Consider the following 16,358-nt stretch of genomic DNA (forward strand, 5'->3'; position numbering starts at 1 on the left):
TGTGTGTGTGTGTGTGTGTGTGTGTGTGTGTGTGTGTGTGTGTGTGTTTGACAGAATCTCCCTCTGTACCCCAGGCTGGAGTTCAGTGGCATGATCTCAGCTCACTGCGACCTCTGCCTTGAGGGTTCAAGCAATTCTCATGCCTCAGCTTCCCAAGCAGCTGGGATTACAGGTGTGCACCACCATGCCCAGCTAATTTTATTTCATTTTATTTTTTAGTAGACATAAGGTTTTGCCATGTTGGTCAGGCTGGTCTTGAACACCTGGCCTCAAGTGATCTACCTGCTTTGGCCATCCAAAGTGCTGGGATTACAGGCATGAGCCACTGTGCCCTGCTATCAAAGAATACAATCGCTTTGGAAACAGGTCTGGCAGCTTCTCCTAAAGTTAAACATATACCTACTCCATGACCCAGAAATTCCACTTCTGGATATTTGCCCAAGAGAAAGGAAACCATATGTCCACAAAAGGACATGTACAAGAATGTTTATAATCGCTTTATTCTTAATAGCCTCAAACTGGATGCAACCCAAATCTCTATCAGTAGGAAAATGGATAAACAAACCGTGATATATTCACATAATGAAATATCACTCAACAATAAAAAGAAATGAGTTATTGATATATACAACAAAATGTATGAACCTCAAAAACCTGCTGAATGAAAGAAGCCAGACACAAAAGAATACCTTCTGTATGATTTCATTTATTTGAAGATCTACAACAGGGAAAACTCATCTATGATGAAAGAAACCAGAACAGTGGCTGTCTTGGAGTAGGGAGTGTTGATTGGGAAGGAGCGTGAAAGGTCTTCTGGGATGGGAAAAATGATCTCTATCATCCTGTGGTCATAGGTTACAGTAATGCATATCTCTCTTCATCAAACTGTACACAAAAGATTAGTGAATTTCACTTTATGAAAAGTATAACCAACTAAAAAAATACTGGAGACGAGGCATGGAACAGGGTAGGGATGCTTCAGAATTAAACATGAAATCACAAAAACAAATAAATGAAGACATAACCGAAGAGAAAACAGGAACAAACACACTCACACATGCACATACACGCATACACATACACACTCACACACACATGCACATGCAGACATCTCTGATCTATGGACCTCCACTGGCATTTGGGACATTGAGCAGGATAACATGAACATTGAATATGAGCATAACACCACTTGTATTTTCACTCCCTTTTGGATTTGGCTTCACAGGTAATAACTGCTGGGAGTGAACAAGTTTTACAGCTTCACTCTGTACGATTAAAAATATGTATGATTAGGGGCTGGGGGCAGTGGCTTCTGCCTGTAATCCCAGCACTTTAGGAGGCCAAAGTGAGCAGATCACTTAAGGTCAGGAGTCTGGGATTATATTAAAAATACAAAAATTAGTTGGGCATGATGATGCATGCCTATAATCCCAGCTACTCAAGAGGCTGAGGCAGAATAGTTTGAATCTGGGAGGCAGAGGTTGCAGTGAGCCGAGATCGCACCACTGCACTCCAGCCTGGGCAACAGAGTGAGAATCCATCTAAAAATATATATATATATATATATATATGTGTGTGTGTGTATATATATGTGTATATATATACATAATATATGTATACATACATATGTGTATATATATAATATATGTATACATACATATATTATGTATATGTGTGTATATATATATATATTGTGTGTGTGTACATATATATATATATGTATATATATAACCAGGAATAGGGAATCATAGATGTTCAGAACCAGACAAGACTCCTTCATGTTACAGATCAGGAAACGGAGGCCAGGGAGGGGAGTTGAAGGGCCTCCACAAGGTCTTGACGTTCTCAAGGTCAACATTTACCATTCGAGGACAGCAAAGCTTACCAATGTCGGTGGGTACAAAAACAGCCCTGGCTTCTGTGAAATTTGGAACAATAATCTCTATGGTTTATCATCACTGTTTACTACTACGGACCCCGTAACAGAAGGCTAAGATGACCATTTATTGTTTTTGATGTGCCAGGCACTGTCTGGGTGCTTCACACACAGTGTCCCTAATCTATTCCAACGTCGGTGCAAGGTAAGTACTGCTGCCTGTATTCAAAGACGAACTGAGGAAGCGGGGAGGCTAAATCATTTGCTAACACTTGCCAACACACAACTGAAACTTAAGCCTCTTTCATTCTAAAATCTGTGTCTGTCCAGTAAGTTTGCTAATCCCTTGAATATTAAGTTTACTCTTCTTAATCAATAATTATACAGCTGTGCCTGTTTAGGTATTAAATGTAATAGCCTGTGATTATTTTGGTCTCTTATCAGATTTGTGTATTTAGTAATACTGTCAAATATTTCCTTCCTAGAATTTCTCAATTTAGCATTTGAATACGTACACTGAAATTTTCATCCTGTTTTTCTTCATACTTTTCAGATAGACAGATTCTTGATCGCTTTATTTGTACTCATTGTGACACTAACAAAAGGGAGAAATGAAAGGGGAAAATAGTTCAAATGAAGAAAATCTGAAAATCATGGAAGCACGAGGACCTTCCTAGTCATTTTCTCAATTATCAACAAAAAATAAGATGCAAATAACTCCAAGTATGTTGTGATGGTCATGAGTTTGTGTATTTTGCTTTGCTTTATTTTTAAATAATAAAATTATTTAAGGCTACAGATTTTCCCCTGAACATAGCTTTAGCTGTATCCAGTAGGTTTGGATATAATTTTTTTTTCTTTTCCCTTTTGGATACTTAATTTGCGGTTTCAATTTTGATTTCTCCTGTGAACTAGGAATTATGTGGAAAAGAATTTTAAATTTCCCAATAATTAGAGATTTAAAAAATCATTTTATTGCATATCTCTTCTTTGAATGAAGGAAAGTTTAAAAATCTGCTTTCGGGAAATTAAAGTTTTATTTAATGCCATTAATCAAGTATATGATTAATTTGTGTGTTACATGAATATAAGAGAAATATTACAGTTTATTGTATTTTTGAAATCCCTTATATCTTTAATTGTATACTTGGACTGTTCTATTCTGAAAGAATATTGCAACCTCCCACAATAAATATATTTTTATCAATTTCCCTTGTATGTCTGGGGTTTTTTGCTTTACATATATGGTTGCTATATTTTGTATTCTATTAGGGTTTATCACTTATACAGAGCTTCTTCACTGATTAACATTGTCCATTATATATCATTCATCTTCCGCAGTTAATACTTTTTGGCTTTAAATAGCATTTTAATTGATATTAATGTTGCTATTGGTGCTGATTTGGTTTTGGTTTTACCTTTGCATTTGCTCAGTGTGTCCTTGTCTTCATTTCCAATCTGTCTTTGTAACTTTGTTTCAGTATGTTTCTAGAAATAAATTGCCTGGCTTTTATTTCATGACTAACATGACACTGTTTGTCTTCAGAGAATTTAGCCAGTACAGAGCAACTGTGATGCTTCACTACTGGATTTTGTTTTCTGCATCATTTTTGCTTGCTATTTGCCGTTTTTTCTTTCCAGTTTTACTTTTCCTAATTTTCTTCATTTTCCCCTCTAATGTTAGTTTTGGAAACATACTGTTTTTCATGATACTAGTAGTTTTTATCACATGTGATCATTACAACATTTGGGTTTCTTCCCCAATATATAAAATGTAATCTCTATGCTCCCAGAACCTTTTACTTCCCCGTTCCTCCCACGGCTGCTGACTGAGAAGGTACCCTTTATTTCCTCATTTCACATTGTACTTTTCACTACATCCTCTGCTCGTGCTCTTGTGCATGCATGTGTGTGCACGTGCACGCACACACACACACACACACACACACACAGCTGCCAGCAGGGCTCATGTGGAGAAGGAGCGCGCCCTCTAGGTTTCCCATACAGCAAGATTTTGTTGCTGTTGTTACTCTGGGGTTTGTTTTTTTCTTTTTTGAGCCCTGGTTTGGGCCTGTCCTATATTCTGCTTCCATTTTATACCAAGGCAATCATATCCCAACCATCCCTGCTTTAGACAGGGGTAGTTTTCGACTTATCAGCTGAGCATCTCCCCACCCCAGTGTCCTTTGCAGATCTGGGCCAATACTTGAGCATCAAGCTGCTTTATGCCTTTCTTAGAGTGCTGGGAACTATCGCAGTGGCCACCCAGCAGCTTTACATGGACTCTCTCTTGGTTTAGTGTGTGCAGTGTGGGACTTCCTGACTGTCTGCACAGCATTCATTCCAAAGCAGAGGTCCATACTCCATCAGGGCCCTGAGCCAAATACTAATACATGAGTAGCCCCTTTGGTCCACAAATATTTATTGAGCACCTACTATATGCCAGGCAGGGCTTTAGGGGTTGGGGATAATGCACTAGTGAAAGACAGTAATGGAGCTACCAAGAGGCTCCTACTTGAGCTGAAACTTCAAGAGGAGAAGGAACCAGCCACATGGAGTGATGGGGCAAGACCTCTCCAGGCTTAGAGAACAACAAGGCAAGGGCCCTAGGACAGGAACAATTTTGGTGTTCTACGAACTGGAAGACGGTGGAGTGGTTGTCACATACATAGTAAGTTGGCCGGGGACAGGGAAAAGACATACAGAAAGAGATCAAGGAGGCAGGACTTGGATCACGGTGGGAGTGCCATTGTATTTCTGATAGCGTAGACTCTTGTAGTCTAAGTAACTTTATTTCACAACAATTAATAAAATTCTATTGATTCAAGGTGTGGATCACCCATGAACATTGTTTTTATGCTATTTGTCTTCCTCAAATTTGGTAGCAAAGTTCTGTGTAAGACTTAAGTTTTTAGCTACTGCAGACATGTCTGTGCGTGCGTCTTAAGTTTTTGACCTGTCTCTACACCTTGGGAGTCCCAAATGGGATCCCTGATCTCCCAAATGATTTTTTAAAAATTCACACACACTGAGGTTCACTCTTTGTGCTATAAAGTTCTACGGGTTATGACAAAGCATAGTGCCATGTATCCACCATTATAGTATCACACAAGACAGTTTCACTGCCCAAAAAATTCTCCATGCACCACCTGTTCAATTCTCTCCTCCTCCCCTTAAACCTGATTACTTCTTTGGAGATCATTTTGGTATTCTGGGGGTAGGCCAAGAAAAGCCAGCATCGCCCACCTTGCCCTGTGGCAGCCTATGGATGAGTGTTGCCATCTGTCTGGACACAAAAAGTCATCTTACCTCCAGAGTTCTAGAACTTGTCAATGACATCACTCTAGAGCAAGACGTTCTACTTGTAAATACACTATTGAGATGTAATCTTAGACAGACTTTTACTTTAGGGACGGAGTCTAGAGGAATTATTGGCCCCAATCCTTAATCTCTCCCTGTATCCACAACTTTGGCCATGTAACCTTGCAGTCCTTCCCACTAAAGATGCAATGTATTTCTCCCACCCTTGAATGTGAGGATGGCCATGTGGCTTTCTTTGGCTAATGGGTTGTTAAAAGAAATAAACCTGGGCTGCTCACTGTCCCAGGAGAAAAATGATTCACCCCAGCTGACCTGCCTTCGTGACTCACAAACCGTGAGTGAGAAATAAATGCTCACTCATTTGCTGCATGCCAGAGACTAATGTAGCAATAGCTGACCGGTAAGGCACAGCATTGATTTAGATGCGACATCCCTGGGACCCTCAAAATAAGAAAAGGCTTTGTAGAATCAGTTCTTTCTCAAAAATATTAAATTCTATCACCATCACCAAATAGTGTTTAGAAAGCAATTGCATTTTAAAATAACAGTGTGGTTGAAGTTCTCTTGTATCTTAAAACCTGCCAAATGGCAAGGGTGTTTTAAACATCAAACACTTGAAAGGTTCTCATGAGGCCTGTAGCCACTGGTTATTTTAATGTGCTGGAAGCTGTGAGTGCTTTAATCTGGTCCCTTCTCAGAGAAGATTGGCAAACCCAGATCAGTCATGGACCTGGCATGAGTTAATTATGTGGCACTAGAATTTCGATTATTATATTTGTAAGATAGTAGTTTTTCAACAGGTAATGGTCCTGCGATTTTTTTTTAATCTTGTGATATCCCCCAATGGTTCTTTAATTCTCTTTTTATCTTCCTGAAAAACTTACCCTTCTTAGGGGAGCTCTGGAGTGTTGATTTTTTTCTGGCTAGGTACCTCTGTGGCCACAGCACCTTTGCCCGAATTCTTGTTCTGCATCCAAGAATAATGAGGTACACAAGTGAAGGGTGAAGAAGAGTTTAATTATTTAGTGTTAGAACCATCTCAGAGGATTAGGTAGCTTCTCTCTGCTGGCAGGTCGGCTTTGCAGCTCTTAGCGGAGAGGATACTCCTCTGCAGCTGGTCTTCTGGTCCCATGATCTCCCTGCCCTCTTTGTCCTCTGGCGGTCCTCTGTCCTGCTCTGGCTGAGCCCAGGGCTTTTATGGACCTCAGAAGGGAGGAAATGCATGCCAATTGGCCCATGAGCAGCCACGGGTGGGCCTGGAAGAGGCACACGAGTTCCCACTCCAGTCCATGGGACTGACCACCCAGCCCCTCCCTATTCTTCAGGTTCTCCGTGGCCTGATGGTGGGGCCTTACTGGGGACCCACTTCCTTCCGCCCATTACTCTGTCAGCCTCCTGCCGGGACTTGGCCCCAACCCCTCTGGGAGATTGAATGGAGTGCTGGGAGCAGAGAGAAGCCAAGCAGTGGGAGCAGACACCCCTGAGGCTGCAGAGACAGGGATCCTTCCTGGGGCATCCGAGGGTGTAGGCTGCAGAGATGCCTAGGTCCTGTGCGTGGGAAGGCAGCACAGTTGCAGCCGGGAGCTCCCACCCCCTCAACTCAGAAGAGGCAGGGCTCCCACTTGTCCTCGGCTCCCCTTCCCGGTTCTCCCAAGAGCACAGGGGGGCTCAGATCCACAGCTGCAGTTTGGGCAGCTGTAGCCTCACCCAGTAGGGTGGGCTCCTTCCTGCTCCCTAGAGCAGGAGGCCTGGGTCTGCAGCTGTGGTTTGGGTGGCTGTAGCGGCATGGGGGACTCCTGTCCCAACTCAGAAAGGACGGGGCTCCCAGCTGTGCTTCCCTGCTGCAGCCAGCACGATGGCACCGGCCACTGCCATCACCCTTGCACACACCCTATTCAAAATCAAAGTATGTATAGTGGATTTCTATGCTTCCTAGAAATATCTGTTCTTTGTTTTGAACATTTACGGTTATGTAAATGTGTTTAAAATGGTTCCACTTTGATTAAAAGTGCTTTTGTGAATAAGTAAAAAACAACATCCCTTTAGAATAAAGACTGCAATAATTTGTAAGAAAGTAAGAAATAGAATGCAGGTTATAGGAAGTTGTTTTCATTACGTGTTAGAATTCTCCTTTCTGCAGGGGCGATGTATGAGGCTGGAGCAGTGCTTATCAGCCTTGGCCGCCCAGTCGAATGACCTGGAGAGATTTTTCAAATCCTGATGCCCAGGCCACTTTCCAGACCAATGACAGCAGAACTTCTGGGGACAGATCATAGGTGCTAAAGCTCCCCAGGTGATCCCCATGCACAGCAGAGTGAGAACCACTGAACTAGAGGGGGGATCTAATTGGTAAATTGCACTTGCGAAGGTTAAGTTGGCAGTTTCGTCAAGATCTAAGCCGGAAGCAGAATCCACCCTCATTTTTTTCAGATGATGGGGCTTAAGTAAAGGATCTACTTATTGAGGACATAAACATGGGGTAAGGCTCCCAGAGACTTGTGAGAGAAGGAAGCTGTTACCACCTCTCCCTGTGAGAGCCTGGGTTGTCAGGGAGCTGCTGTCCCCTGGAAGGAACAGAGCCATTTGGAGGGACATGACACAGGAAACAAGCAGGGAAAAAATCCTCCAGCCTTGCTTCTCCTTCACTCTCATATAATCTGTTCTCCGGGCATGGCTCTTACTGGCAAGCCCAATGGATGCTTACTAGCAAGATGCAGTCCAAAGGGTTAACCTCCGGAGGCACCAGCCAGGCCAGAAAAGGTGGTTAAAGGGAATTTGGAAGCCAAATAAGATGTAACCAACACAACTGGCCAGGCTTGCTGAATGAAAACCACAAGCAGAGGATATGGCTGACTACTGAATAAATTTTTGAATTAGTTTTTTAAAAAGCTTTACAAAATAGGGAAATTATTCATTTAAAGAATTGTCTTAATAAAAAAGATATATCATAGACATATCATGAAATTGGGAACCTTCCAGAAAATTCAAGGCATATGACTATGACAATTTAAATTTTATCCTTCATTTAACATTTATTTGAAAATATTTTTAAAGTCTTTCATAGCAGACACCCTGCTGTACTAGATAGAGAAATGAAAGACACAATAATCTATTCTTCTATTCTTAAAGATCTAAGAGTCTAGCAAAAAATACAGACAAGCTGGCAAATGTAATGAAATTCACAATGTTGCCAGCCCAGAGCAGCCTGCGTCCCTTTGGGGGATACTCTGCCACCCAAATCCAGCCATGTGGTTCTGATGTCAGCTGAAGGCTCTCTGTGCCCTGCCTGGGCCAGGTACCATCTGAGTTTGCTACCTTTCCTCTCTGGCCATGGTCGGGGTTTGGCCCAGGATTTTCTTCCATGGGGACTAGGCAGAGCATTCTTTCCTTGGTTGCCATGAGGCTTTAAGAAGATGCGTCCAGAGCTGCCTGTGGTCCTCCTCCCAGCCCCACAACAGCCACCAGCCCCAGAGAATGGAGACCTGAGAGAGGATGTATGAGGAAGGGAAGAATCCCGATGAGATTGGAGTGTCCATCCTTGAAACCATCTCCACCCCTGCCACGTGAACAATTCATTTCTTGATTTGGCTGCAGCTGGATTGAGCTGGATTTCTGCCACTTAAAATCAACAGGATTCTAACAAATACAGAGGAAATCTCATAACATTCTAAAAGAGCCATGTGCAGAATGCTATGGGATTTCTAAGAGCTTGCCTAACCTGGCCTAAAGGGTCAGGAGAGGGTTTCTGGAACAAGGTAAAGGCCCCGGTTTTTATTGGATGTACAGGCACTGTAATTAGGCTATTTTCAAAAACAAGTCTCCAACTGAAATGCCTACAGGGGCGCATAGGTAAGAAAACAGATATCTTTCTCTTTCTGTGCTCTCCTACTATTCTCATGCAACACAGAACACTTCTGTGACCACATGTGGAGTGGGCCCCACTGAATAGTCCTCCTAGCTCACGTTCAATTCAATTGTGACAGTAACTGGTTAGTGCAGACCTGGTAGGATGAGGACTCATGAAACCATCTTTGCAAAAATATAACAGTGAGAAAGTTGTAACAGTAAAAGTTATCTGACCTAACCAACTCCTTGCGTCTAACCTTCTAGCTGCCCTTTTCGTTCCTGAGCATAGGCTGAGCTAACTTTGAGAGGAACTTAATACATAGTTTAACTTTCTCAAAACAAGCCCCTTCTTACCTGGGGACTTGCCTGCCTTTGTAGGGCTAACAAATTCGCCACAAGAAATGCGACTTTCTCAGTTGCTCCTGCAGATAATATCACTACCGTAGAGCTTAAGATTTGAGATCTCTTTTCAGGTTTTTAGATTTCTGATGACTTGATGGGTCTACCCAGACTCACCGTCTGGTCCTGTGGCCCCCACTCAGGAAGTGACTCATCACAAGGGGACACAGCATCAATTCCCTATGATTTCATCTTCAACCCAACCAATTAACACTCCCCACTTTCTGGCCCCCTACCCACCAAACTATCCTTGAAAAAGCCTAGTCTCAGAATTTTTGATGGACTAATCTGAGTAATAATAAACCCCTAGTCTCCCATTTAGCTGGTTCTGTGAGAACTGAACTCTTTCTCTATTGCCATTTCCTTGTCTTGGTAAGTTGGGTCTATCTAGACAGAGGACAAAATGAACCCACTGGGTGATGCCACTCAGTCCCACAAGACAACAGGAAGTAGTAAGTCCCCAGCTTACTCACAGCTTCTGCCTGACTTGGCTACAAATTGAAAGCTCCCACCAACTGCCTTCTTGAGTTTGATCATTTGCTAGAACAGCTCATAAAACTCAGAGAACCACTTCACTCACCTACGCCGGTTTATTATAAAGGCCATTACAAAGGATGCAAATGAAGAGCCAGTTGAAGAACTGCATAGGGCACAGTATGTGGGAAAGGGCAAGGAGCCGCCATGCCTTCGGCAGGCCCACCACCCTCTAGGCATTTTCAACAATCAGCAACCTGAAAGCTCTCCAAAGTAGATCCTTTTGAGTTTTATGAACACTTCATTACATATGCGTAATTGATGACATCATTGGCCAGTGGTGATTAATTCAAACTTCAGTTCCTCTCCCTGATTGGGGGATGGGGCTGAAAGTTTCAACTCTCTCATCAGCATTGGTTTCCCTGGCAACCAGCCTGCATGTGAAGTCTATCCTGAGGCCCCCTCCTTCCCTGGCATACAAAAAGACACATCACTTATCACTTTAAAGCATTCTTGGAGTTGTGTGCCAGGAAACTAGACAAAGACCAACACAGGTATTTGTTATTGTAAGCCACAGTATCACAGGGGGCCTGGCAGGTAACCCAAACGAGGGAGGAGGCCCAGGAATGAGACCATAGGGAGAGTGATTGACGAAATGAAGGATGCCTGCTCTGTTTAAAAGGGCTGCTGAATTATTGTAACAGAAAAAATTAAATAAATTTAAAAAATTAAAATTAAAAAAACCCCTTTACTCCATTTTTGTTTAAGGAGACTTTACCCATTCCTGCTCATAGGCTGGGATAATTTTAGAGCACTAATATGCAAAAACAACAATAATGTAGTTCTAAAAACAGTTTGGGATTAAAGGAGACATATTTAAACAACATGTTTTGTTGAACATTTATAGGAGCATTGAGACCTGACCAAAGACAAAGACTTTCCCAACCTCCCCAGACCCTTGCTGGCACCCAGTTGTCTGTGGTTGCTGGTTACTTCCTGATCTCGGTTCCCTCCTCTTTCCCCTCCCGTTAACTTGAAAAGTACTTACAGTTTGTACTGACTTAAGGTGGTACTTTAGGACAATAGTCCAGCACCTTCTCAGTTTTCTGGCTCTCCAATAAGCCTGCTCTTCCACCAATTTTTGTCCGTTGTGTTTGGCGTTTGCGTGGCCAGCTGCTGGACGTGGGTTTGGTTGTATTATCTCTGGCTAATTGTTGCCGTTAGAATGCATTAGTCATACAGAATTTCAGGAAAAGCAAAAAATATGTTTTTTAAATGTATTGACAATTTTTATTGTCACTCTTTCTGGTGTACAGTGTTACAGGTTCTGACAAATGCATAGAGCACTGTATCTGCCACCCCAGTCGTGACGTGGGAAAGTAAAATCCCCTCTAAAATCCCTCTGGCTGTTCCCCTGTACACAGCCCCACCTCCCTAGCCACTGGCAATGACAGGTCTGGTTTTCATCACTACCATTTTGCTTTTTCTAGAATGTCATGATACAATATGTAAGCTTCTGTATCTTCTTTGATTTAGCAAAATGAATTTGATTTTTTTGTTGAGGAATCTGTAATAATTTGTTGCTTTTTATGGCTGAGTATGGATGTTTCCGTTTATTTATCTGTTCACTGGTTGAAGAACATCTGGGTTGTCTCCAAGTTTTGGTCATTGTGTATAAAGCTGCTACGAGCATTCGTGTTTCTTTTTTTTTTCCTTGAAACACGGTCTTGCTCCGTCACCCAGGCTAGAGTACAGTTGGTGTCATTTTGGCTCAGTGCAGCCTCCACCTCCCAGGTTCAAGCGATTCTCCTGCCTCAACCTCCCAAGTAACTGGGATTACAGGTGCCCACCACCACGCCCAGTTAATTTATTTGTATTTTTAGGAGAGATGAGGTTTCACCATGTTGGTGAGGCTGGTCTAAAACTCCTGACCTCAGGTGACTCACCTGCCTCCGTCTCCTGAAATGCTGAGATTATAGGCTTGAGCCACCACACCCGGCTCAAGCAAAAGATCTGAATAAACACTTCCCCTAAATATATATACAGCTGGTAAATAAGCACATGAAAAGTGTCTCAACATCATTTTCATGTGAATACAACTTTTCATCTCTCTAGAGTAAATAAATACCTGGGAGTAGGATTGCTGTGTCATATACATGTTTAACTTTACAAGAACCTGCCAAACCATTTTCAGAATGACTGTATCAGTTTGCATTTCACCAGCAACATTTGAGAGTTCAGTTGCTCCACATCTGTTGTTAGCAATTGGAACAGTTAATTTTTATATTCTGTCAACCTGAAATAATCTATAGGATCAAAATCCAGTTTAAGAGTGTTTATGTAAGTGCAAAGCTGAGAATGGCCATCTTGAACATACAGACTCCAAAGGAATGGGGTCAGTGCTCTGAAACTGAAAAGTTCAGGTCTTACCTATATAGGCAGAAAACAAGGAAATTTAACAGGATTACAACATTTTCCATACAAGCCTGTTTAATGTGTTACAGAAATTTGATTAGGTATGGCTTGTTTTCTTTTCCTTTCTCAAAGAGTATATTTAACATTCCATCTTGGACAATGTGATGTATTTGTGTAAGAGAAGAAAAAGAAAAGTTAATCTATAACAAAGATCAATGGTTACGTGGGAAGAGCTTCTTCTCTGATGCCCTTTAGTCTTTACAGCATTTTACAAAACAATGTAGGTAAAGAAAAGGCTAATCTATAATCAGAGAAACAAGGGTTACGGCTGTCTAAGCTACAGCTGCCTGCTGTGTGACTCACGTCCCATAATCACTTCCTTTAAGGCCCCAAATAAAGTTCTAAAAGTTTTAATTTTGAATTACTTATTTTCACATTTCTGTTCTATATATCATGGTTTTACTTTGCATTTCCCTAGTGAAAATGATGTTGAGACATTTTTCATTTATTTACCAGCTGTGTATATATTTAGGGGAAGTGTTTATTCAGATCTTTTGTCCATTAAAAAAGATGTTTGTATTCATGGATAGTTTGTATTCTCATTGTTGAATTTGGGGATAATATATATACGTATTTGAATACAAGTTAATGGACGGAAATATGACTGGTAATTATTTTCTCCAAATCTGTGGCTTTTCTATTTATTACCTTAACAGCATCTTTCATCAAGTAAAAGCTGAGCCAGTGTCACAAAGCTTGATCAGGTGAAGGATATTCCTTTCTCCTCCTAGTTTGCTGAGTTTTGTTTAATCATGAATGGATGTTGAATACTGTCAAATGCTGTTTTTGAACCTGCTATGATGATCATGTGGTTTTTCTTCTTTAGTCCATTCATATGAGGGTTCATTGGTTGATTTTTAAATATTGAACCAGCCTTGCATTTCTTGGAAAAATCCTTTTGGTGGGAGAACTGCTTAAGGCCAAAAGCACTGGGATTACAGGTATGAGTCATCATGCCCAGCTCAATTTCTTCACGGATATTATCGGAACTGTTCTTGTTACCCACTTCTTCTTTAATGAGCTTGGTAGTTTGTTTCTTCCAAGGAATTTGCCAGTTTATCTAAATTATCAAACTTATAAACATAAAATTGTCCATAGCATCCCCTTCTTCCCAGTGTACATGGGTATCATAGTCATGGTGCCTCTTTGATTTCTAATACAGGTAATGTTTGTCTTCTCTCTTTTTTTTCTCGGTCAGCCTAGCTAGAGGTTTATCAATTTCGTTTATCTTTTCAAAGCACTAACTCTTGGTTTTATAGATTTTTTCTATTGTTTTTTGCTCTTTAATATTCTTAGCTTATATATATATATATATATATATATATTACATTTTTGGTTTTGGGGTACATGTGAAGAACATGCAAGATTGTTGCATAGGTACATACATGGCAATGTGGTTTGCTGCCTTCCTCCCCATCACCTATATCTGGCATTTCTCCCCAGGTTATCCCTCCCCAACTCCCCACCCCCCCACTGTCCCTCCCCTAGTCCCCCCAACAGACCCCAGGGTGTGATGCTTCCCTCCCTGTGTCCATGTGTTCTCATTGTTCAACACCCGCCTATGAGTGAGAACATGCAGTGTTCGATTTTCTGTTCTTGTGTCAGTTTGCTGAGAATGATGGTTTCCAGATTCATCCATGTCCCTACAAAGGACACAAACTCATCATTTTTTATGGCTGCATAGTATTCCATGGTGTACATGTGCCACATTTTTTTCTTCTCAGCACCACATCGCACTTAGTCTAAAACTGACCGCATAATTGGAAGTAAATCCCTCCTCAGCATATGCAAAAGAATGGAAATCATAACAAACAGTCTCTCAGACCACAGTGCAATCAAGTTAGAACTCAGGATTAAGAAACTAACTCGGTATTCTATTAATGTCAATTACGTCAAGTTTATTGATGTTGTAGCTCAAATCTTCTGTATCTTTACTGATTTTCTGTGTATTTGTCAATTACTGAGAGAAGAGTGTTCAAGTTTCCAACTATAATTGATTTATCTTTTTTTTAGTCCTATAGATTTTGGCTAATATATTTTGAAGTTCTGTTATTAGGTGAAAACACATTGTTATGTCTTCTGGGTAAGTTGATCCCTTTTTCATGATGCCCTCTTTATCTCTGATAATATTCCTTGTTCATTTTTTTTTTTTTTTTTTTTTTTTTTTTTTTTTTAAAGACAGAGTCTCCCTCTGTCACAGAGGCTGGAGTGCAGTGGTACAATCTCACTGCAACCTCCGCCTCCCGAGTTCAAGCATTTCTCCTGCCTCAGGGTCCTACTGAGTAGCTGGGATTACAGGTGCCACCAGCATCCCCAGCTAATTTTTGTATTTTTGGTAGAGACAGGGTTTCACCATTTTGGTCAGGCTGGTCTCAAACTCCTGACCTCAGGGGATTCACCCACCTCGGCCTCCCAAGGTGATGGGATTATAGGCATGAGCCCCCATACCCAGCCTTATATTCCTTGTTCTGATGTCTACTTTGTCTGATATTAATGTAGCTATCCAGCTTTCTTTTGGTTAGTTTCAGTATGATACATATTTTTCCAACATTTTCACCCATCCATGTTTTTAAATTTAAAATGAAATTTTTTTACAAGGATATGACTTGGACTTGCTTTTTTAGCCAATCTGACAATCTCTGTCTTTCAATTAGTATGCTTTGGCCATTCACGCTTAGTATGATCACTGATATAGGTGAGCTGAAATCTGTCACCTTGATATCAATTTTCCATTTATAACATATGATCTCTTTTCCCTCTTTATCTTCTCTTTGGTTAAGTCAGTGTTTTCTATTATTCTATCATTATCTCACTATTGACTTTTTTTTTAAGTTTTTAAAAAGTTTTTAGTGATTTCCCCTAGCTTTTCTTACATGCATCTTGAATTCATCAGGTTCCACAACCAAATAATATTTTACCACTTCAAATGTATTTAAAGACCTTGTAAGTGTATACACCTAATTCCTCCCTCCTTTTCTTTGTACTATTTTATCACACATTTTATTTTGATGTATTCCACAAGAATGTAATACATCGCTATTATTTTTAGATAGTTATCTTTTAGAAGAATAACAAATAAATAAATTTTATATCACCTTCATTTATTGTATTTCCAGTACTCTTCATTCCTTCATGTAGATTTGAGTCTCTGTCTGGTGTCATATTTCTTTTTTTAAAGAATTTTCTTTAACATTTCTAAAGTTTTTCCTGCTGGTGGACCTTTAACATGAGGGTTAATGTTAATCTTGGTAGGAACTGGGCTGGATTTGAGGTTAGTTATTCTGGGGTTGCCCTCAATGACCCAAGGCTTCTAATTTCTCTCAGCTGGTATTTGTCTCAGGAGTTTATTTTCCCCTCATTTATGAAAGATATTTTGGCTGGTTATAGAATTCTTATTTGACAGAGTTTTAAAAAACCTTTTAGTCCTTAAAATGTGACATTCTGTTGCCTTGTTGCTTATACCATTTCTAACATCCAGTATGCTGTCATTCCTTGTTCCTCTGCTGTAAAGTGTTTTTCCCCCTCTAGCTGCCTTCCAAATTTTCTCTCTGCTCTTGTTATCAGAAGTTTAAATATGAAATGATATATCTTTTGTTTGGTTGGTTTTGGGATAACTATTCTGCTTGGTGCTCTCTGAGCTTCTTAAATCTATGATTTGGTGGCTGTCATTCATGTTGGAAAATTCTCAGCCATTATTTCTTCAAATATTTCTTCTACCCTGTTTTTCATATCCTTTTGTGATTCCAATAATCCATATGTGACATCATTTGATATTATCACACAGTTCTAGAATGCTTTGTTCTGTTTGTTTTCTCTCATCATTTTTTCTCTTCGTTTCCATTTGGCTAATTTCTATTAACCTGTTATCAACCTCACAGATTCTTTTCTCATCTGTGGCAGGTCTGCTGTTTAGCCCATCAAAAGGGTTCTTCATCTCTGTTGCTATATTTTTCATTTCCAGCATTTT

General features: G+C 40.6%; 1 protein-coding gene across 1 annotated transcript in view; it reads left to right on the plus strand.

Annotated features, from left to right (window-relative positions):
• Positions 1-3,085, plus strand: part of TEX26 (testis expressed 26) — a 42,836-nt gene extending 39,751 nt beyond the window's left edge. The window contains exon 7 of the mRNA XM_032294418.1: positions 2,430-3,085. Coding sequence (XP_032150309.1) covers positions 2,430-2,491 — 62 coding nt within the window. The 3' untranslated portion in view covers positions 2,492-3,085. The remainder of the gene's footprint in view (positions 1-2,429) is intronic.
• The last annotated feature ends 13,273 nt before the right edge of the window (positions 3,086-16,358 follow it).

This window comes from Sapajus apella, unplaced genomic scaffold, assembly GCF_009761245.1.
Source record: "Sapajus apella isolate SASKATOON/1434 unplaced genomic scaffold, GSC_monkey_1.0 scaffold32, whole genome shotgun sequence".
Classification (NCBI taxonomy): Eukaryota; Metazoa; Chordata; class Mammalia; order Primates; family Cebidae; genus Sapajus; species Sapajus apella.